This window comes from Pteronotus mesoamericanus, unplaced genomic scaffold, assembly GCF_021234165.1.
Source record: "Pteronotus mesoamericanus isolate MK-2021 breed Mesoamerican mustached bat unplaced genomic scaffold, CSHL_Meso_final contig_182, whole genome shotgun sequence".
Lineage (NCBI taxonomy): Eukaryota > Metazoa > Chordata > Mammalia > Chiroptera > Mormoopidae > Pteronotus > Pteronotus mesoamericanus.
In genome coordinates, this window is record NW_026555078.1 from 7,070,005 (window position 1) to 7,093,960 (window position 23,956).

The 23,956-nt window shown below is 49.6% G+C and overlaps 1 protein-coding gene across 5 annotated transcripts in view; it reads left to right on the forward strand.

The window, feature by feature from the left end:
* FOXN3 (forkhead box N3) overlaps window positions 1-23,956 on the forward strand; it is a 352,396-nt gene that overhangs the window by 310,722 nt on the left and 17,718 nt on the right. For 3 of the 5 annotated variants that reach the window (XM_054567164.1, XM_054567166.1, XM_054567165.1), the window contains 2 exons: window positions 10,341-10,406; window positions 19,411-19,516. In XM_054567164.1, the coding sequence (XP_054423139.1) occupies window positions 10,341-10,406; window positions 19,411-19,516 (172 nt within the window). The remainder of the gene's footprint in view (window positions 1-10,340; window positions 10,407-19,410; window positions 19,517-23,956) is intronic. The other 2 variants (XM_054567167.1, XM_054567168.1) reach the window with 2 other exon arrangements.

The following is a 23,956-nucleotide window of genomic DNA, read 5'->3' on the forward strand; positions in this document are numbered from 1 at the left end:
ATCGCGGTGCGGGCGGGAGGCTGGGCTTGGGCCGCCGTGAGGACAGCTGGGGCTGGGGACACGTTGCGCGGGGGCTGCCAGCACCCTGGGTCCTTTACTAGAGGGGGGCGTGGCTCCAGGAGTGGGGGCGGGGCTCCAGAGGGTGGGGAGAGTGGTGGTTGGGAGGATGCTAACTGACAGTGTGGAGGGGGGAAATGCAGACTGAAGATAGGTGTCCCTGTGGTCCCCCAGCGTGTCCTGCCACAGTGAGCCCCGCCCTTGGGCTCTGTCCCACGGGTCCTTAGCTCCGTATCAGGGATCTCCCAGCCCGGGTCTATCTCTGCTTCTGGATTTGGCACATTCTTCCCCCAAGACATTGGCGTGGTCAGGCCCACTGGCTTTTGGAGCTCTCACGGGCACCCCTTTCCTGTTCCTGCCCTGTGGAAACCATCTCGCACCCGGGGCTGGCTTCCTGCTCCCAGTCGGGTGGGCGGTGGCCTCTGGCCATTGCGGTGGTCGCAGAAGCCAGGAGCAAGCAGGGGTTTTCAAAGCAGAGTCGAGCGGGCGTCCGCATGTGCCCCTTCCCTCCCTCCTGCCAATGTCGGAACCCCCTCTACAAATCCCCACCATCCCCTCTGTTCTTGGCCGCAGTTACGGCATCTGAGGTTCCCCAGGGAGGCAAAATCAGTAAGTAAAGTACAGTCAAACAGGGTGCGGAGGGGAAGACACTTCTGAGGAAGGTATAGCTTCTCATTCACCTGCAAGAAGTTAAAAAAAAATTTTTAACGCCACCACAGACAACAGCTGCAGCACAGCTTCACAGGTCAAACAGAACCAAACCAGAACACCTTGCCTCTGAAGCGACGGCTGTAAGCCATACCTGCCCTGAGTCTCCTGTCAGCTTCGCCACCTGAGCCTGCAAGTTCTAGAATTTTAGACCCTTTTGTGTGGTCAGTCTCAGTCCCCATGGTTCTCCCTTGCTGACTGCTCGCAGGCAGCTGCTAGGAAGGTTTCCATCAACGGGTCATTGTCATCCGGAAGACGGGGAGGGCCAGATAGTGGAGGCATGCTCAGGGGACAGTGTCTTGGCTGAGAGGAGAGGGGTGAGCCCTGAAGTGGTCCAGGAAAGGGCTCGCGGGATTGTGTTCACCAAGAGCATAGATTTGGGAAAATAGGCAAAGAAATGCAGACGCCTTTGCAGAAGCAAATGGGACATTAGCATTCAGGGACTCAGAAGACCTCAAAGTTAACGGGTTTCCTGTTGCCTAAAGGAGACAGAAGTTGGAAGCGCCTGCTTGGAGAGTGTTGATGAGCTTGCGTTTCTCTCTCTCAAGCAGGGGAGCAGCAGTGACGGTGATTAACTCACAGGGTGGGAGTCCCTAGGAGGACCCCCAGCTCAGCCACTCCAGCACCACATTAGAGGTGGGACATCGAGGCATAAAGGGAAGGCAACCCTTGGTATCTGACCCCCGCCCCCCGCCCAGAGCGCACTTTGAGCTGTGTATTTACCTTTCCTCGAGTCCTGCTGTGCATGACGTGGAGTTAGGGGTAATGCTAAGCAGTCTGCACAAGTGAGAGGGCTGCCCCCAACGTGCGGCTGACGTGGATAAATGCGTCCCTAATGTGCAGAGCTCGGGGGGGGGGCGCTCCTCACACCAGCATATCCTTCACTGAGAGTTCACCAGTCACTGGCTTGAAGCTGAGAAAGTCTCCGAAGATGGATGAACAGGAGCCAAATAAGACCTAAAATGCACATGTAGATCATTCTCTTCCTCCTACCCCCCAGCTTGATTTGGATTACCTTTTGTTGCAGCCAACAACTGTTGGTTTCAACTTGCTTAATAATTCATGTTAGCTGGCCTCATGTCTTCAAAGTAGCAAGAATCTGGAGTTTTTCTTCCGGTCGGTGTTCTGGAGGAGAGGGGCTGTCCTTGGCTAACTCCAAGTGCCATCCTAAACATGACTTTTGAAGTCACGACTTGGAGTCTACCTTTGTGTGAGGCTTTTATTCCCTCAGATTCCATCAATCGTGAAGGTTGGCCACTGGGCTCAGCAGTATCACTCTGTCCCTGTCCGGCTGTGAGAACCCCTCAGATGTTTTCAGTTCATAGCAATGGTGAATACCATCTTAACAGCCTCCAGCCAGAAGGGAAATGGAAGAAATCCCCGTGGTGAGTGACCTCGGTAGATCTGACGGCGCTCCCCTGTTCTGCTGCCTTCCAGATCAGAGGCGGCCGGGTTAGACACCTTGATTGATTGCAACAGCAACCAAAGACTACAACTCCTACTTTAGTGGTTTCAAAGCTGCAAACGTAGATATCCTCCTCTTAACCCACACCTAGGGATTCTGCAAAAGGGAGAAAGATGTCGACAACAAAGTGAATTCTACACCTGTTTGTTTACTCTTGATATATGCTTTTTGAGATCGTTAGGTGTGAAGAACTGCTTTTCCTGACCATAGCACGTGTATATGTAAGCTCAGTGCAGAGTTTCTCAGTCTCAACACTGTTCGCATTCTGGGTAATTTCTTGCTGTGGCGGGGCTAGCCTGGAGACCCAGAATGTTGAGCAGCACCCTTGGGCTCTACCCACTTGATGCCACTAACACCCTTTCCCTCTCACTCACTCATGACAGTCAGAAATGTCTGCAGACATTGCCGTATGCCCTTGGAGCGAAGGGGCACAAAATCATCCCCAACTGAGAGCCACTGCCTGGCTCTCAATGTGTACAGAGTGTGCACAGTGAAGTCATACACATCCCTGCAGAATTCTCCAGGAAGTGCACACCTTGTCTGGGGTTTTTGTTTACTTATTTCTTGGTATTTATTTGTTTTCATTCATTTTTTTTCTCCTCTTAACCCTAAAAGTTACCCCAAGTCGTATTTTTCCCAAATACGTATATTTGACCAAATACTTTCAGATGTGTCACTCTTGTGCAGAGTTACAGAAAGGGGGATAAAGATACTCTTTCCAAGCGAAGAGGTGTAGTGACGTTGTAGGTGACGAGGGATTTCCAGGGAGCCCTGGTCGTCCTGACAGGCTCCTTCGGGTGGCGTTCGCATGCCCTTGGCTCACTCTTACTAACGGGGGCCCTTACTAAAGGTGGCCCTGCCCCTTTCCTACACATCGGAGCCCCCTGCTGGCTGACATCTGGTTTTCTGGGACTCTCACTGCCCGTGCAAAGGCTTATGCCCTGGGGACTATCACCACCGGCCTCCGGCCTCCGACAGTGGATTGGACAAGCCATCCTTCCACTGTTTCAACCCCTGTTCATCTAGCGCTCTCTGTGTTCCGGGTGCTGGGGTGTAGCAGCGGAGGGGCCGGTGAGGCAGAGCCCTTGAGGTGGGGCTTACTTTCTTGCAGAGGACGGGAGAGACACTGTGAGTGCCTGAGTGTATGCAGCCTTCTGAAGGTGTATTGTGTCTTCATCTCTGATTATTTCTGTCCGAGTATGTGTCATCCATTTTTTGGTCATTTTTATGCTTCTTGGGTTTCTTTTATTCAGTTAAATAAAGACCTTTTATCATCTGGTAAAAAAGTTCATGTATGAGTGAGGCAGGGAGAAATAGGGAAACGTGGAAAGTTAAATACTTTTTAAGAAGAAAATAATTTTGTGGGTCAGAATTCCCAGGCGTCCCATACAGGGGATGTTTTGTCACCGTTTGGTCTGGTCAGTCAGCTGAGGGATGCTGAGGACGGTGCTCACGTTGTTTTGGCAATTGTACGGCAGGGAGGGTTGAACCCAGGGCTTCCAACCATCCATCACGTTCTGAGGCGGTGAAAACCAGGTGGTCCCTGCAGTCACTTCCCTCTGATGCCAGATTCCTAAGGAAGAGGAGTGAACCTAGACGGAAGCCGTACAGGAAACCCACAGAGTCCCTGGGCCAGGCTGGACGGGTTGCTCTGACGTGGACCCAGCTGATGGCCAGAATGACGGGCCACAGCTCTCCAGGGACAAAATGACATTCTTCCAGCCTTACTACGAGTGTTAGCTGCCTCTAAAGGCGCTGGAGCAGGTGCCCCATTTGGTAGGGACTCCTAGGAGTTCTCAGTCACAAGGCAGACAGGAAGGAAACAATCAGGGGGCGTTAAGGGCAGAGCCAGGACTGTGTGGAATGAGTTGAAAAGCCACCCTCGTCCCTCCCGAGGCTGCAGTCACCCCTCCCCCTGCCATTTTCTGTCATGCAAGTCACGGTGTTACATAGTGGGATACTCCCGACTTGAGTCCAAGAAACCTCAGGCCTTGCCCGGTGCTTTTCCCGTCAGACCCACAGGAGAAAAGCCTCCCCCTGTTCTCAAAAGAAGCCATCTCCACACTTTGGAAAAATGAAGAACAATATTATTGTAAATCCACAAAGCTGAACCATTGGCTTTAGGAACTTTTTTGCCTCTTTCTCTCGCAGCAGCATAATATCATTGTGTACGTACCTTCAAGAGAAGAGTATTTGAAAATGTCTGTAAGGCATGTGACCGTTTTCCAGCCTTATACTGCAGGGAAGAGGCAAGGAGCTAAGACAGCTGCATTAAAGATGAGAATTGTCATAACATGTGTTATAAAAGCACGAGAAAGGAAGAATTTTTTTTAATACTGGATCTGAGATGCTGAGGATCACTTTATGGAGCATCCATGACAGAATGAATGCTGGGTGGTGTACTGAATCAACCAGGGGTGATGGCTTAGTTTCCTGTATTAGGATGATAAAGTAGGTCCTGTTGGGAGACACTGTCTCCACTCCAAAAATAAGGAGATTTGTGCTTCTTTATTCTCCTGCATCGCTCTGCCTCACCCCAGTTCCCCAGAGATACAGCATGCAGGATACTCCTGCCAAGTGGATCTTTATTCCTAAAAAGAGTTCCTGCCCAAAATATCTTTCTCTTTTCTTACACTGATAAACTGGATTGCATCATTTGGGGGGAACGCCTCTCTTACGCCCAGAGAAAACCCTATACAGCCATCCGCCTCCCCAAGAAGACCCAGTCCTCCCGAATCTGTGGTGCCTCCACAGCAGACGCATTCTCTAGCCCCAAACAGCTCCCAATCTCTAAAACGTCTCCGGCCAAAAAGCTCCAAAACTGAGTGTCCACGGTCAGAAGCATCCTGCCAAAACGTGTGCCTCCATCAGAACATCTCTACTGCCTGTAAGTGTGAACCACCTAAAATCTGTCCTGACCACAGAGAATTGAGAGGCCTTAGGGAGGCCTGGAGTGTGCTCATGAATAATAGCATGTTACCCAGGGCAGCCGGGGAGCGGGGTTGACGTGGGAAAGAGGGCAAGGAGGCAGAGAGTGGGGCCATGCTGGGTCCTCCTAGGGAAGTGGAGGAGGAGGAGGAGGGGAAGGAGGAGGAGTCGTCGTCTTTGGGGGCCCAGCATCCAAGGGGAGAAGCAGTGTGCTGGGTACCTGTTACAGGTTGCAAATGCTGTGTTTCTGACTTCTGGTAGCCTACAGTCCAAAAGAAAGAGACTGTAAGTGTATTTTCATGCACCAGAAGTCACCATGGGAGAACTTCTGATCGCGTATACTAATATGAAAAGGTAGAAGATAGGAGGAAGAAAAAGCTATTTTCAGAAAAATGTTTTCCCTATGAATCCATTTTTAAAGAATAGATACGTGTGCATGCATGTAAATATGTATGTTGGTATTTCAATAAATATATATTGATATATGTAAATAGCTATATTTACATAAACAATTTCTGGACATACAGAAGGAGAATGAATCTGGGAGTAGGTCTGTGGGGAAGGCATTTATTTTTCTAATTATCTCCACCTAGTGTATGTTTTCTACAGGGAGCTTTTTACATAGGGGGAAACTTAGACACTTTACTAGTACATCAGACCAAGCCTGTGGCAGCTCTTTGGAGAGGAGAGATGGGAGGCTGCTGGCTCTGAAGCGCACGCACGAGGTCAGGGCGTGACGAGCACGAAGGTGTGTTGGGCGTGTAGTGGAGGCTCTGAGAGACTTTTCTCCATGGCTGCCTGGTGCCCCCCACAGCAGACCTGGAGCCAGTAGGGTTCTCTGGTCATTGGCCTGTGCAGGGCTTAGTTTTGTGCTTATCTAGCGTAGTGGATGAAGGGAGAGGTCTGGCTGATTGCCTTCATCTTCATTTACCTGTAAGTCTGGGTGTTAAACCCAGATAACATTATATTTGACATGCTAACAAAGAGAATAAAAGATACTTCTCAGGAGGAAGTCTTTGTGGCTTTGGAGTAGACACAGATTTCTTACCTGGGACACATAAAAAGCCGTGAGTTACAGAAAGATTGATACGTTGGACTTCATAATAATCTAAAACTTCTGCTTTTTAAGAAACACTATTAAGAAACTGAATAAACGAGACATGGACTGAAAAAAAAAAATCTCACAAAGGACTTCCACCTGGAATGTTCGAAGAAACCTTAACAATCATAAGAAGTTGAGCAGCTTAATTTTAAAAATAGGCACAACCTTGAACAGGCTTTTCCAAAAGATAGACAAGTGACCACTGAAGGCACAAAAGGATGTTCAGCATCATTTGTCATTAGGGAAATATGAGTTAAAACCACAATGAAATACCCCTACACATCGACTGGAATGGCTAAAATTTTTAAAAGATTGATAACTTCAAGTGTTGGCAGAAATGTGGAGCAACTGGAACTCTTGCACATGGTACAGCCTCTTAGGAAAGGAGTTTGCCAATCCCTGAGAACAGGGGTCCCTAACCACCGGGCCTTGGACGTTATTGGCCCCTGGCCTGTTAGGAACCGGGTCACACAGCAGGAGGTGAGCAGCTGGCAGGTGTGGGCCAAGCTTTGCTCACATTACCATCTGAGCGTCACCCTCTGTCTCCCCTCCCCACCTCACCTCCGTCTGTGGAAAAATTGTCTTCTGTGAAACTGGTCCCTGGTGTTAAAAAGTTTGGGGACCCTACCCTAGAACAGCAATTTTCAACCTTTTCATCTCATGGCACACATAAACTAATGACCAGAATTCTGTGGCACACCAGAAAGTATAATTTTTGCCAATCTGACAAAAAAAAGGGCATAATTTTGATTGACTTACAAAAAAATAATAATAGAAGTACTTACCCTTTTTGCTCCAAAGTAACATTTTAAGAAATCAGGTGCCTATGCTTGTATATATAAGGATTTCTGGTATCAAGAATTAACCAATCAAACACAACCTTATTATGCGATGTGACTCTATTATATGACCCATATATTTATGGTTCAAGACAGGGCATTCACACCTGACGGTTATTGTTGTGTTAGCTGTTGTCATTTTTTTATTTGATGATCTAAGAGAAAAGAGGTCAGTGCCCCTGACTAAATTGCATGTTTTAAAAATTCTTGTGGCGCACCAGTTGAAATCTCGGTGCTAGAAAGTTAAACATTCACTCACCAGCAATTACACAGGGGAAACAAAAACACGTGTTCGTGAACAATTGGTACAAAAGTTCATAGCCGCCTTTTCATAAAATCCAAAACTGGAAGCCATACAGATGCCCCCCTATAGGTGGACAGATAAATTGTGGTGTAACCACACCATGGAATACCACTCAATAATAGCAGTAATTAAAAAATGAACCCCTGATACCACATCGTGGACGAACAGCAAAGCCAGTCAGTAGTGGCCCAGGGCAAGGGTAGGGGTGACTGCAAAGGGGCTCAAGGGAGCTTTGGGGCGATGGAAACTGTATCTCTGTTCTGCTCGGTATCTTGATTGCGGTCGTGGTAGCATTGGAGTAAAATTTGTCAGAACTTAACAAACTATACACCAAAGATGGCACCCACCGCACCCCTGGGGGAGGCCCGCCACTGTGCGCGTGTGCTTGCGTGAACACATAGGCACCTTTTCTCAGGCCCTTTGCAGTTCTCATGTTTGCTAGTCTGCCTGCCAAGGTGTTGGGGGGCAGGCAGGAATCCCACACCTTGCCCTCCATTTCATTCTGCCCGCAGGGTTTCATATGCAAGCTCATGCCCCACCCCCTGCCCCAGGAACTGACCTGTTCAGAATGGAGAGCGGGGCAGTGGGAATGGATTGCAAGTGAGCTGATGAGAAGGCGGGGCATTGCACCTGCCCCTGAATGCCTGGAGACCAGGGAGAGTGCCACGTGGCATCAGGACTTTCGTCCATGCAGGCCAGAGGTGTGGCAAATCTGGATGGAAAGAAGGATCAGGGGACTCACCCTACAGCGTCATTTTTACTTAGGTTTCGTATTCATTTGGCTTCCATGGGATCGTGGGTGGGTGTTATGTGGCTCTAGAGGACTCCTCAGGTTGCCCTATAGGTTCTGTGAAATTCATGAGTGTTCATTATGTTCTTTTGTGCTTAAGGTCTCTCTCTTCCTTCTTTCTTGTTTTGTTTTGTTTTCTTTTTTGTTTCCCGTTATGCCTTTTACACCTTCCTCCTGAGGTCCAATGTGTTTTTGAAGACTATGGAAGTACTTTCTTTAATTTTCTGGCACAATAAATAGAAAAAAGACTCCTAACTTCTTACCTGTATTTCCTCCTGTTCTGTCCCGCATGGAACCTCCTGGTGGCTCAGGAAAACTCCGGGAGCGTCACCTGGGAGGGCGGGGACCATGCAGTTGCTTGCGGTACTTGCATTCCCAAAGCCTGCAAACATAGCCTTTACTTGCTGAAAGAGATAGGCTGGCCCCCGAGAGAGGAAGGGGCCCTTTCAAAAAGAGGGAGTAGAAAGGGAGGAGGGGAAGGCATCCGCCCCACACAGCACCTCCAGGGGCTGCTGGCTCCCCGAGGCTTGGTTAGTGGGGTGCCAGTGTCTTGGGAGCAGGCGCTGGGGGTGCTCAAGAGCGGAGGGCGGCGGGAACCCTGGGGCGGTGAGTGGAACTGTAAAGTTTTTCTGTGCATCCTTCAACTAATATGTACTTTAATATCCGTGGGGAGCCATGGCTGTTTCAGGAATTTCACCCCGGGAATTGCCAAACAAGTTAATTTACCTGTTTCTCCTACAACGTACTTGTTAAAATAAACTTTCACTCCATTATGGAGTGTAAGTAACGGGCCTCCTGCAGGCAAAATAGAAAAGGGCTTGCAGAGGAAAGTGCCTTTACTTCTTTTTGAGATATTACCTTCTGGAACCAGCATCATCTGTATTATTAATCACTTGTGGGGCTTTCTGCTGCCTCACATGACTCCCTTGGAATTAAACTGCACATATAAAGTATGAAAAATGTACTTTTTGAAGTCATTTTCCAGCATAATACCCAAAATAAAGTGCCATGGAGCCATTAGTAGTAAATTAGATTTTTTGGTATGTAATTTGTACAAAAACTGACGAGTGCCATCCCCGCCCCGCCCCGGCCCCCCACCATTTGTCATCGGGCTTAGCGGACACAGACGTAATCTGCAAGGACAGGCATTTTGATGTCGACTTCAATTGCACACTTCATTTATTTGGGCAGGGCACAGGCGGGCTTCCGTGGCGACATCCCCGCACTATTAGTGAATTTCGCCCCAGGGCAGCTGGGCCACGGTGCAGGGGCAGATGTTCTTTTCAGCCTATTCAGTGACCATTCTTGGGGGTTGTTTACCGTTGCCATGGTGGCTTTCATTTCCATAGCAGCAGCGCTGCTGTTTCTCAGAGGAAAATGAATTTAGTTATAAAAGGATAATATTTTTCTCTGTCTCTGTATAACCTGCCATCTGTCGACCGGTGGATCAGTAAGGACTCAGAAACCTATTAAGAATTACAGCAATGAAGTGATGAGTGTTATTCTTTTGGTCCCATGTTAAAAGCAACGATAGATGTAGAAGCAAACGTTGTACCCTCAACATCGTAACTTTAATTTTTTCATATACGTTGTAAGTGTGTGTTTTTAATGCCTTCACCACCTCCACCGCCGCTGTGCACGCACACACTCCCGTAAAATACAATTTACATTCTGCTGACAAATGGAAATGACCAAATGTCTCGTTTGTATCTCAGTGGATGCAGGTGTATTTAATGCTTTCTCTTCTTGGTGCTGTGAGCTTTCTCAGTTCATTAAAGATTCCTGTGGCTGAACTTCCTATTGTCACCCCACTCTCCTACGCCTGCACCCCAGGGGTACAAGCCGTGCAGGTGCACAGATCAGCAAGTTATCAGGGACATACAGTGCAAATTAGGAAATGAGAAAAATGAGAAGAGGCCATGCTTTGTTCTAAAAACTTACAAACCTGCCCCGTAAATCTCCTTCTAGAATACCTTTCTTCTTCTCAAATCCAAGTGGGAAGGATGGCACCTTTGGGATCGCTCATCTGGTTTCTGGATTTCTTTTTTCTCTGTTGCATTCATAAACTATAACGTGCAGGGGGAAAACACCAGACACGCACACCGGCCCCGTTGTAAATAATGTTATTTATTGGTTGATTTTTCCAGATCCTGACATTGATGCTGCCAGTGCCATGATGCTTTTGAATACTCCCCCTGAGATACAAGCAGGTTGTGAGTAGATATTTCTATAGCCTTCAGCACCATAGTTTGTGAACTTAACCTTCTCATTTATATAATACCAGGCCATAGGAAGAACTAATGCTCAAGCAGAACTTCCCCTGTCGGATCCCTTTAAAACGACCTAAGTGCATGATCACATGCATCTGCCTATGAACATGCGGCCGTGCGTAGGCGTGAATGAATGAATGCATAGGTGTGTTTCTAAGATGACGAAGTTGTAATATCATTTCAGGGCTTGAGACTTGGGGAAAGGGAAGCAGGCCCTATAACGAGTCCCAGTGGAGAGGCCTTCTCTGCTCCTGTAGGAACGGGCCTTGTGGGTTTGTAGTTTCTACAGGAAGACGTAACACGGGGCCAGCCTAGCAGTCATGGAGTGAGCAGTGCACATTTTTAGAAATTTCTTTCCCTTTTGGGATCTCATTAATCGCAGGCCTGCACTGTATAGAAGGAGAGGAGGGGGAAGACCAGCTAAGGTGGGTGCTGTGCAGGAGCTTGGAACAGCCTTGAAACAGGCCGCCATGGGGCCACCAGTCGTCCAGGCCGCCGTAGAGAGGAGGGCTGGGCTCGAGTAGCTAAGCGGAGCTCCTTCATCCCTTCTCTCGGCCGTTGGCCAATGTCAAGCTTGAGACAAGTCTTTTCCTTCCTTCAACTTTCCCATCCACCACCTGATGTTTCCTTTCCTTACATCTAGAGCTAGACTACCATAGTTTTAGAAAGCTCTTCTTACTGAGCGATGAAAAATGACCTTAAATGGAGCTGGCTGTCCCCTCTTCCTCCTGCCTTGAGATTAGTTACTCTGCCCCCATCCCCCGCCCCAGCCCTGTTGAGCAGACAGCCAGCTCGTCCCCTTGGGTCTGCTCAGCTCATCCTCGGGACATGGCTGCCTGCAGCTTCCTGTTGAGGAAGCACAGGCCTCACACGACACCAGGGGCTAGCGTCCTCCTGGCTCGTTCTCATGGCCGGGCCTTCCCCTCTTTGGGGGCCCCGGCTCTCGAAGCGCTGCAGGGCCTCCTGAGCAAGGGGAATCCCTCACTTGTGGAGTCCATCATGCTTCCGCCAGGAGAGCATCCAGACTCCGGCTCGCAGCAGGTTGTCGCTCGCTCGTTAGCAGCGGGCTGGTGTGGCGTTCCAGGCCATCCTCCCCAGCCCTGCGCTTGTCACAGCCTTCCTTCCAACAGCTTTAGGAAATTTGACTCCATCTTTTCTTACTTATTCCTTAAAAAAAAAAGACGCAAAAGATAGAGCCACGCGTTCTCAGGAAGGACTGTCCCTCTGCCAGGGGCTGCTGCCATTACGCACTCCGAAAGGCTCGGAATTCTCGCTCTCTATGCTAAGCTGAGATTGCTGGCACTTCAAACGGCAGGCTTCCCACACCTCTGAGAAGCGAACGCCACTGCTGCTCAGGAGATGTGCAGTAGGCACAGCCCTATAACTAGCAGTTAACCTGTAGTGTGGTTTTTAATGATGCGTGAAGTGACAGGAGAATATTTTTTAAAAACTCCATTCTGAGATGACATTGCAGAAAGAGTATAGACCACATTATAATCAAGTTGCAGTCTGAAATGGCTTCTAAAATCAAGTTACTTAAGTCAGCATTGGGGAAAACATACTGATTGCATCAGAGCTGTGTGAGATTCCAGTACCTTCCATAGCATCTCACCACTGTACACAGTGATCGTTGGTTTTAAAAAAAAAAAAAAGCACTTTTGATGAACTGGAATAGCAGAGTTAAGAGGGAAAAGGCAAGGGGGTGAAGCCATTCATGGATCCTCAGCAACTTCCATAAAGTCCATATCACTGGATTCTTGGTCACGAGTAGAATAGGAAAAAGGTTTTTCCTTATTAGTTGACCATTTAATGGTTTTTAATGCTCTCATGACTAAATGAACTTCTCCCCCGCCCTCACTGTCACACTCAAACTGTAAGTAATTGTATTTTCCAGAGTATCCACAGTCTTGTTTACTTTGAAACGCTGAATCGGAGTGTTCAGAGCTCAATATTCATGTGCTGAAGCTGGAGGCTCATTTTTAGGAGGCCGTCCTCCCTCGCTCTGCCCACTGAGGGCCCAGCGCCGCCTCCCCAAGGCCCTGCCAGGGGGTGGAGGGAGCAGCAGAGAGGAAATTAAAGGCTCGGGAGAGGGTGATGACATCACCTGTATCTTCACTGTCCCCTCTGGCCCCAAGCCCTAGTAAAGCCCCCTGGAGGTCGAGGTATAGCCTAGTCACTGGGCTGTGGCGCCCTGCGAGGTCAGAGTTCCAGGTGCCTGCTCGGGTGCTCGGGAAGCCAAGCCAGCGGCTCCTCAGCCTCCCAGTGAACGCAGTCCCAGGCATCTGTGTCTCCACGCTCTGCTCCCACCTCGCTCTCCTCTGCTCCCCTCTTCCTGTGCCTCCCTTTATTTTCATGGTACGTTGCCTAACGTTTCTCACCCTGAGCTCTGATGCAGGGCCTTGCCTCCCAAAGGGAAACGCTTTCTGACGCCTCCATCCCCACTCAGCCGGCTTTGCCCAAAGCCTGGGATGAGTGAGAGGGGATCCTCAGCAGAAAGGTTCAAAGGCAGCAGACGCCCAGCCACCCTGATGGAGTGTGGGCAGCCTGCCTCATGGTGCTGGTGTGCCCGTGTCCCCATGTGGAAGTGTGCATGTGTCACCCAGGCTCGGCTCCTGCCGCGCCCCGCGTCAGGGAGCGTGGGCCCCTGTATGCACACCACCTGCTGTGTTTGCCCCCAGGCCAGTCTGGGGCCCGGCTGTTTCTAGAGCCTCCTGTTTCCACCTCCTAGGCTGCTGGATGCTCGTGTGTGAACGGGGCCACCAAGCTAATGAGCCTGCCACTCTTTCTCCCAGCTGTAAGAGGATGGCCTGGGTGGCTTGAAAGGCTTTTCCTTTGTCATCACCCTCCGTAGCCCCGCGACCTCAGGTCACCAAAGGCAGCCATTAGATCTTTCCCTCTCCTGCTCTTGCTCGGCATCTGCAAAGTTAGTTTGGGCTGGCAGGCCAGCTGCAGTCCAGGGTCATGCAAAGGAAGTAGCTCAAGGAGCTTGTGAGAACCCCAGTCAGCCAAGCCCGTTGGTCTCCGGAGAGTCCCACACGCCTGCAGGGGGCTCGGCGCACCCTGTGTTACTTGACCGGGGCCCCCGCGGGTCCCCCTTCGGCCTCTCATTGCATCCGATGCTTCCCTTTCAGCGCAACAGCAGTGCGCGTCTACCAGCCACCTCAGGCTCCTGCTGCTGTGTGCAGCACCAGCCAGCAGCACCAGCCAGCAGCACCACCAGTGGCTTTATCTTCTTCAGACTTGGCCAGTGTGCAGCGTGGGGAACATTCTGCAGGAGCGCCCTGGTGTCTCCCATGCTAGATAGGAGGACACTGCTTCCAGAAAAATCAGCACAGAGCATTGCTGCCTCAATAGCTCTTAAACTTTGGGTTATGCCTCTAGTCAAATCCATCCCCCTCCCCCTCCCCCACCCCACAGTGGCTGTGTAGACTAATTTAAGCTTCTACAACCTACTTAAGCACGGGCTTTGCAGGCCCCTTTGACAAGCCCTGTGAGTCATCTCGAACCCCAGTGGAGGAACTGTTTAGAAGTCAGGAGAAGTCAGATCACCATTACTCATCTTCAAAGGCTTATATAATCCCTGGTTGGAATGTTCCCAGAGAGGACTCCAGATAAACAAAACAACAAGATGGGTGCGTGCCGCGCCCTGCCTGGAGCTGGGGGCTGCTTCAGACACACCAGGCCTCGCGGAAGAGAGGCAACCAGGAGGCCGGCTTCCCCAGCATCCTTCCAAGTAAGCAGGTGGAGGGAAAGGAAGGATTGTCAGGTCACCTGGCTGCTCTGGTAGCGCTGGCCAGGGCTGCCCTCCAAAGGCAGTGGCAGGAGCTCAGAGGTTAATTTTAGAAGCTGTGAAAAGCAAGGAAGCGAAGCATCAGGGGGGAAGCTGGGGTGGGGAAGTGCCAGCAGCGGGGGGCACAGCGTGGAGGGAGGTTTGTCTTGTGCCATAGACTTTTTTTAGGTCCTCAAGATGATCACATTCAGATCACAGGGAGCGGTGCTGCGTGATTCGACTCTTTTGGGTGTGAGTGTTGCTTTCTTGCTGGTTAAAAATAAGATGGTTTTGAGTCAAGCGGTTAACTTAAGAGAGAGCAGTTGATCCACTCTGCTCCTGATACCCTTGGCACCTGGTTCCAGCAAGTTGAGAGTCTCAGGTATGTGTCTTCTTGCCTGTCGACACCGCACGTTGTAACAGAAAGGGAGGGTTCAGGGAGCCTGTGCCTTTTCTAGTGAGAGCCACAAACCCAAGCTGCAGGTTGATTTTAAATGTCCAGTTTCTCATTGCATCTCTTCTCTAGCTGGAGCCTAGGTATAGCTTAGTACATTGGGTGAGGTGCACTGGTTGTAAAGCACCAGGGACCGGTTTAAGACGATTTTTCCACGGAAGAAGGGCAGGGCAGGCGGGGGAGCCCAGGCGGTACTGTGAGCGAAGCTTCACTCACTCACTTGCCCTCCGCTCACCTCCTGCTGTGCGGCTGAGTTCCTAACAGGCCACAGACCGGTACTGGTCCCTGGCCCCTGTTGTAAATGGCTTGGGCTTTCAGTGTTTTGATAGACTTTGAGGGAAATACAGAGTAAAAGAAATGGACAGCTAGACGTGCTAGTTGAGAAGGGGCCAAGGAATGGACCTCATGCTCCTTCAGGATCTCAGAATCAAAAAAGTGCTGAAGTGCCTTCCTCACCCATTGTCGACTGCCTGGGATTCGCCTTCAGAAGCCTTGTTCCCGACCCTCGGGGATGGAGGCAGGAGAAAGGAAGGGGGGAGCGTTCAGGGCCACGGCTGGTTTCTGGCAGTCGGGGAGCAAATAGGAACACATCCCAACCTGCAGAGCACTGCCAGCGATAAGGACTGGGAAATGCCAGCGCTGGCAGAGGCAGCGATCGGTTGCCGCTCATTTGAGAACAAGCTCAGGCTTCAGCAGCAGAGCCTGGCTTCCCTGCCAGGAGTCCTGTGAGGCTCAGGAAATAGCTCAGGGAAAGCCTTTTAATGCTGCGGGGTAGCTCTGTCCCTGAGATTCTCTTTGAAGTGAATACAGTTCATTAATCAGGAGGATGTTTTAAAGGGTGAATGCAGAGTTAGGGGCAACTACAAAAAGCACCAGAGGCTGGAAGCCTGTCCCTGTGCCCTGACCTCACCCGGCCCCGTGCCTTACAGATCATTAACAAGAGGATGCTGGAGAGGTGGGGCGGCGCGGTGGGAGGGTGCGAGGGTGCGTGCGCGTGCGGTGGTGGTGGTGACGTTGAGCTGACGCGACGGGCCAGCCTCTGAGCTAAGCAGTTGAGGTAACTTGTTTAATCCTCAAAACCGCCCTGTGAGGCCTGTTGATGCAAGCTTCCCAGGGGAGGAAACTGAGGCTCAGAATGGTCACGGCCCTTGCCCAAAAGCTCAGTGCTAGTGGTGGGGCAAGACTTTGGGGGGAGGCCATGTTGCCCCGCGTGTCCTCCTAACGACGGCGGGGTTCTTCTTCCACGAAGGCTGGAATGAGACGGGCATCAAGAGAACATGGCCTCCAGTAGGTGCAGGGGGCGGGCTGGCTTCCTCAGTTTCCCTTCCCGCTGGGCCTGTCCCTCGTGCTTCTGGGTTCCCGGCATGAGGCTCTGTACTCTGGGCTGCTTTCCCTTCTGCCCGGCAGGTGATTCACTGGTTAGGCAGCGTCCCCGAGAGCGTGTGCACTGGGACTCCCACCTATTCTCTCTGCATCCCGGGGCTCCCTGGTCCTGTCCCCGGTGACTGACAGGGTATGGACAGGGGAAGGCGGGCCACATAAGAGCAGTTGTTGCTCTTTCAGCAACTCCTTGACCAGGAAGATGGCCAAGTCCTTTCAGCATAGTCTGGCTTTGGTCTCAGTTTGTTCTTAATGGGCTTTCAGCTCACCTGGAGTGGAGAAAGCACAGGCCACCTCGGGCTCACTCTTGTGGGTGTTGGCTGTGTTGATGATGACAATAACACAGGTAACTAACATATAATTTTGTAAGTAATAGTGCCTTTACTAACTCAGTTAGGGCTCCAAGTCCTCTGTGAGATAAATACCATGTTTTGACCCCCTTCTTACTTAAGCAGCTTTTTTGGGGGACACAGGCAGTAAATGGCAGAGATGGGATGTAGACCCAGGACATCCGACACCGGAGTCTGGCTCTCCGCCACTGTGCTTAAGATCACGTTCCTCCTCAGAACGCTTTTATGGTTTCCTCAGGATCTAAGGGATAAAATCCAAACGCATCTCCTTCCTGCTAGAATTGTGTGCTCTAGCAAAATCAGTTTTTAGTTCCTGTGCACAGCGTGCTTTTTGTCACTTCCAGGCCTCATGTGCGTTGCTCCTCTGCCTACAGGAAGTCTTCCCAGAGACCGCTGACTTCGGGTCAGGTGTCTCCGTCCTTCGTGCGTAGAGGCTTCCTGCCCCAGCGCTGGCCTTCCTGTGTTTTCACTGCTTCTCATTCTCTTTCCATCCCACTTAACTGTGGTGGCCCTGTGTCTCCTTCACCTGACACGTAGGCAAGTACTTGTAAAAGATTTGATCCATTAGTTGATGTGATCTGCATATAGGACGGTAATGATTTTTACTGGCAAGAATTATTACTGTGGTACAGGTTTTAAATACTTATCGGGTGGTCTGTTCTATCAGATTCACTTGCTGCTCTTGATGAGATCCCTAGTGACTGATACAGCAGGGAGCGGTATCAGAGTTGGACTGATTCTCTGGTTATCTGACCATTTTGAGGCAAGTACCATACAGCAAAATAATTGAAAAACCCTTTCCCTCAACCCCTAAAACAAACAGAAAGCCTGTCCTTTTAGACAACATATACATATTGTCTGGAACACCTGTCTACAGGCCCAAGTCCTGCTAGTTTTTACATGTCTTTCCTTGAGAATTCTTGGTATATCTTCCCCTACATTTTCTTCTCATAGTTTTCTGATGTTCTTATATTTAGGTTTATGATCCAATTCTAGTTAACTTTCATGTACAGTATGAGGTTCGGATCAATCTTCATTTTTTTCCAAAAGAATTGTCAACTGTTCTAATTCTCCTTTTCCCTGTGGTGTTTTCTTGATACTTTCGTCAAAAACCGGTTGACCACGTGTGTGTGGGGGTCTAGTTTGTTCCATTGATTCCTATGTCTGTCTATATGTCAATACTTCCCTGCCTTGTAGTTTTACAGGAAGTCTTGAAATCAGATTGTGTGAATCAGGTAATATAAATTTTAGACACTCTTATTGAGAACTCATCAACTAAGCAAAGTGTGGTAATCAGTTGCAATATCATCACATTATAACAGGTTTCATGCTTTTTAAGATACTTGGTGAGTCTCCTGCCTTAGATGATCTGTTATCTGAAACCAAGCTAATAGTAAGAGGTGGGTAGGAGGCCCTGATCTACCTAAGCCTACTCTCACAATTAAATATGGTAAGAAACAGCACTAGTAGTACTGACTTTAGGCACTAGTTTCAATTTTATCTCCCGCCCCCGCCTTTTGTAAAAGCTAGTGACAAGAGCCTTCCACAGACCTCTCAGACAAATGGCAAAAATGCTCCAAGAGCTCCAGGATGCCCAGGCAGTGAGTCACTAAAGCGATCCCACGTATGAGAGTGGGCATTCATCCTCCCTGAGGAAAGGTTTGGAATATTATTCAGGCATGCTCTTAGAGACCTAACGTTTGTATGGGTAAAACATATGTGTATGTTTTGTAGAAAGTATTTGTCCTGTACAAGAAATATCATCTTTAAAATTTTAATATCCAGAATAGTTTCCATTTTGGGAGATATGATTTTCTGGATTTTTTTGTGGCGTAGCCTTTGGAAAAGCACAGATTGTTCACGTTGTATGAAATGGTGCCCGGGGGGCTGCAGGAACACAGCCAGAGCTCGGCGACTCTTCCAGTGCTGACGGCAGAAAGGTCTTAGGAACACTGTTCAGAGAGGGAAGAAGAGGTTGTAGGCCATGCACAAAGTCACATGAGAACTAAAATTAAATCCCAGGTGGACTGGTGTTCTCACGCCTGGCCCCATAGACACGTGGAGGGGTGCTGGTGGGTGCAGTGGGAATATTAGCTTGAACCACCTGAAACTGACGCTGGGCGGGCAAGAGAAGTCCGATGTCAGGGCTCTCCTGGCAGTTGCCCTGCTGTGTAAACCCTCAGAATCAGGCGGGGGTGTGGCCGCTGCGAGCTTATGGAAGATGGACAGGTTTATGGCCATTGGCGAGGAGAGTGAGGGTCGGGGTTGGGTAGGGTGGTTAGAGAAGGCGGCATGTCAAGGGCACCAGGAGATGGGCTTGGGGAGAAGCTTCAGGAAGGAGCGAGTCGGGCGTCCAGAGCGGGCTCCGGGTGCTTCTGAGGCACATGCCAGAGCCTTGCCGTCCACCCTTCGTTCCCAACAACAGCGCTGAGGCTGCCCTCGCACGGCGCCGATGTTGGGAGGATGAACTGTGCTGTGCGCACCGAGGTGCCAAGTAGCTTATAAAACCGGCTGTGCTGTTATTTCTGGCTGTCTCTTTTTCCCCCTTGCTGGACTAAGGACAGAGTGAAAGCTGTCCTCAACCTCTGACCATGAGTGGAGAAGCATGAGGAAGTGCCTTTGTGTGGCACTTGCATTCAGTTGTCCCGGAGTTCTTGAGATCTTGATAGGGTCTGGCTGGTGATCGAAGCTTTTGTGTATTTAGTAAATGCGAGGAAATAATGTTTGGAGTGGTCGTAAGCTATTTATTGGTCTGACCTGGCTGGCCGAATCTCTTTTCCTGAGGTGTGGCGTCTTTCTGTCTTTCTGTCTCGTTCTCAGCCTCTTTAGCTCTGTGTGTAGCTGTGTGTGTAGCTGTGTGTGTGTGTTTGCCTTTGCTTGCTCTCTGTTCCTCTATCTCTCTACTTTCTTTCTCCATCCAAAATTTCTGACTCAGAAGGGAAACCTTCACAGCCGAATTCACGTGTGGTGTCTTTTTCTCCTTTGCTCTTCCAGTTCCTCCGGGAGTGATACAAAACGGAGCGCGGGTTCTGAGCCGAGGGCTGTTCCCCGGAGTCCGGCCATTGCCAGTCACTCCCATCGGAATGACGGCCGCCGTGAGGTAAGGGAGGCACGTGCTGGGCACGGCCCGCCTGAGGAGTGGGAAGGGCAGGGTGCGTCCGGCGGGGGCCTCCTGACAGGACGGAGAGGCCAGGCTCCAAGTGGCGAAGACGATAAGCCTGGTTTTAGAGCTTAAAAATCAAAGTAACTCCCAGGGACCCGAATCTAAATGCCAGCTCCTCCTCAGACTCTCAGATTATCCTGCTCTCTCTGAGATAGGAGACGAAGATAAATCATTAAGTTTTTATTTATTTATCTCTCTATCTATCTAGTTATTTATTTATTCTGCGAAAGCAGGGTAGGGCGGGTAGAAGGAAATGGTGGGCACGTTGTTCGGTAGATCCCGGCCTGCCGGGCCTGGTGGCTCCGGGAGAGGTATCTGGTCTCTCTGGGCCTCCGTTCCCTCCTCCAGGAAGCTCCTCTGCCTCCTGCGAGGCGTTGCGGTGAAAGTCAAACGCAAAGCCACGTGCGAAATGTGCTTTGGCACACGGTCCATAAATAAGAGGTGGCATCGTTTCCCTTATGGCAAGACCCAGGTCAGTTGCCCACCCTGCTGAACTCTCCCTTGGGAGAGTTCTGTCGCCGTCTGCTCCCTCCACTGCCAGCCCCGACGAGGGCCCGACGCCAAGTGAGAACCCTCCCGTGCGCCAGCCTGGGTGCCTGCTCCTGAGTGCTCTGCCGTGTCTCTGCCCACCCAGAGCAAATAGGAGCGGCAAGGTCCGGCTCCCTAACGTGAATCAACCGCGTGGAGACTCTCCGCATGCTCGTGTCTTTAGTTTTTCCAGCAAACCAACCAACTTTTGCCAGAATAGAAGTCCCTTGATCTTCAGGGCAGACACTGGTTTCTGGAAGTTCATAAAGAGGAAACTTGGAAGGAATTAGACTAGTAATAGAATTATAAACGTACTTATTATTTCTGCTAACCCACCATGGTGACACTTTCCAAAAATATACAGAGAGGGTCTTCTTGTCCAGCACCTTTCCTTGTTGTTCTCAGAGCAGTAGTTCTTGAGTTCATAAATGGGAAGCCTCTTGCAGGAAGCCACATCATGAGAGGTGCGCTCTGCTTTACGTGCTTCCTTAAAATCTTTTCTGCCTCCCCTCTCAGTCCACCTTGTTGGTTGAGGTTTGGAGACCGTAGACTATTTTCCCATGGAGCAGCAATCTATTTCCTTTAGCAGATGCTGAGCGCACTCTTCCAGGTTATCCTCTAGCGCGTCTTTGGGTGCCCTTGAGCTTGGCTGTCCGTGTGGGCCCAGCCGTCCCAGTGGACCGGGCACAAAAGAGCCAAGCGGGAGGGTGGAGCGCGGGCGATCCTGATCTAAATTATTATCCTCATGTCATATATTATTGCCAATTTTATTGATTAATACCCTCAGTAGCGTATTTAAAGCGCTCATTTATTTTTTGTTTTTGGTCAGAAGACAACAAAGCACTACAGTAAAAAGGGGAAGCCTCGTTTCTGGTTAAAAGCAAGTGACCGCTTACCTAGTCCAGTGAGCACCTCGCTTCGGCTCCTTCCACAGTTAGAGACCACAGAACAGCTTTCAAGTCCAGTCCAGAGACAGAAAACGCAGTAGGTAATGGACATTCAGACAAGAGACTTGAACGTAAAGAACCACTGACCGAGGAGAAAGTGTTAACCAAGTAACCTGCGGGGTAAAAGGAGGAGCCAAGGTGTCGAGGAGGGAGCCCCTGCGGGAAGCCTCCCCTCAGCCAGGGAAGCAGGGAAGCAGGGAAGCGGCTGGGTGGCTGCCCCTCTGAGCTGGAACTCAGACCTCAGGGCAGGCACCGCTCAGCTGGGGCTGGAGTCTCTGAGCTCAGAGGAGGGATGTTGGGAGGACCAGAGGGATCTCTGAGGACAAGGCGCCTGCTGATGCAGGTACCTCTGAGGGAACAGAAAGAAATGGGTTCTGCAAGTGCTGGAAGAACCACAGAGCGGGTTCAGCAGCTACTGCAGGAAGGAACTGCCGCTGCAGGGGGAAGCGCACAGGAAGGAGCGTGCCCCTTCTCCCTCCCCTCCCCAGTCTCTCTGGGGCACCTGGCTCCGTTAGTAGCCTAGCATGGAGCCAGGTGGGGCAGCAGAAATGCGGCTTGCACAGCCCAGCCCCAGTCGCTTTGTAGGAAACCCTGTGGAAGGATGGGTTTGGAGCTGAGTGACAGTAGCTTCATAATGGCACCACTTGCTCAAAGCCTGTTTGCCATCAAAGCACATGAAGTCTAAGAATGACCTTCCTGGGGTCATAGGGTTTTGGAGCAGAATTGTTTCATCCAAGTTTGCGGAAACTAGACAAGTTACTGTTGGAATAGACATAATCAGTTTAAGAAAGGCATCATGCATTTCCAGTCCCCTGTCCAAATTCTGCATCTCCCACCCCAGTTTTAAGAGAAATTGGGCAAAGATGTATTGCAAGCTCTGCAAGGTCAACAACCCTGGATATTAATACCTTTGCCCTCTTTATGTCCCCAGTGCCTGGCAGACGGTAGGCACAGGGGTACTTTTAGAAAAAAGTGAACATAAGCATAGTTTCATGGCTATTTGCAGAATCAGTTTGTGTGTAAACTCATTAAGAAGTGGTTGGGGGAGAAAATCTTATTTTGCTCTTTCACATTCATGGTAATTTAAATGTCTTTTCAGTTTGGCCGTGTGTCAGTTGGACTAGATTCAGCTGAGGTGAAAAGGAAAACAGTCTAACAGAGACAAAAACAACAGCAAATGTCCTCTGCCAGACCACGTGGCGGTGACCAGGGGTGCCTGGGGGTGTGCAAATGTTTACGTGGGGCGCTGTCCCTGTCAGTGCAGCTGGGGCTGGAGGGAGGGCAAGAGAGTCATTAGCACCCACTAAGGACCAATTTCCTACTCTGCTTCGTGTGACAGGTTTTCTGTGTGAGTCTAAGTGACTTCTCCTTAAGTGAAAATATTTGTCTTTCAGGGATTTTTTTCCTCTGCTGAGTGGCAAAGGCCATGTTTGTTTGTCTTAACTCCCAAACCATTATTGACATAGATGAAGTGTTACTTTTATTAGCTGATCATTACACAGCTTGTATTTGCTGGGTTCCTTTGCATATAATTATGATGTGAAATCTCCTTGTAAGAGTATCTGTCAATAGTGTAATTGACTTTACAGTGTTGACTTTTTACTCAATAACCTCAGAGATTGGCCCATCCTTACATGTTGGAAACCTGCTTATTTTTAAATGTGCCTGGGTGTAAAGTACTCAAGACCCATTATCCTCAAAATAACCACTCACATGTCCAAGTTTTATGCCTGTGTCCCTGGTCCTTTCCCAGTGAAGTTTCCTTTTTTTTTTTTTAAGGTTCTATCTATTTTTAGAAAGATGGGAAGGGAGGAGGAAAGATAGGGAGAGATGCCGATGTGCAAGAGATGCATCACCCATCCACTGGTTGCCTCCTGCACGCTCTCAACTGAAGGGCTGGGCCACAACCCAGGCATGCGCTCTGACCCGGAATTGAACCAGCAACCTTCCTGCTCGCAGGCCATCATTCAATCCACAAACCCACACCATCCAGGGTTCCCAGTGAAATTTCTTACAGAGAATATATTGACTAGAACAAACAGTTAAAGCCCTAGAAGAGCTGTTTCTGGCCCTCTGGGGAAACGGGAGTCCCAAGATTCTTACCTTCATAGCATTATGGGCTGCCTCCCAGGTAGGGGCCCGGGTTCTGGGCCACCTTGCTGTCCCCATATAGGATCTTTTTTGACCCCAAGTAACTCCTCAGGTGGCAGAGAAGAATTAAATGTCCAGGGCTTGCCAGGGAAGTCAGAGAGAACTGACAGGAGCAGGTTCTTCATATGACAACAGAGCCCAGAAATCACACACACAAGTACGGGAACTACATTTCCTAGGTTCACATCCTTTGGTTTTATGGCCTTGGGCAAGTGTACCTGGGAAAATCAGCGCCTGCCTCATGGGTTGTTAAGATTAACAGTGATGTGCCACATAGTAGGCATTATGCAGGTGTTTGATATATAAGGTGGAAAAGCAAACAACCCAATTCAGAAAGAGGCAAAGAACTTGAATAGACTATTTCTCCTAGGAAGATATACAAATGGTCAGTAAGTAAGCACATGAAAAGATGCTCAACATCAATAATCATTTGGGAAATGCAAACCAAAACTACAAGATACCACCTCAGACCTATTAGGATGGCTACTGTCAGAAAATAGCAAATGCTGATGAGGATATAGAACAGTTGGAACCCTTGTGCACTATTGGTGGGAACATAAAGTGGTGCAGCCACTTGCAAAGTGGTGTGGAAGTTGCTCAAAAAATTAAAAATAAAACTACCACATGATCCAGCAATTCCACTTCTGGGTGTATACCCAAAAGTATTGAAAGCAGGGTCTTAAGGAGATGTTTGTATATCCATGGTCATAGCAGCATTATTCACAGTATCTAAAATGTGTAAGCAATCCAA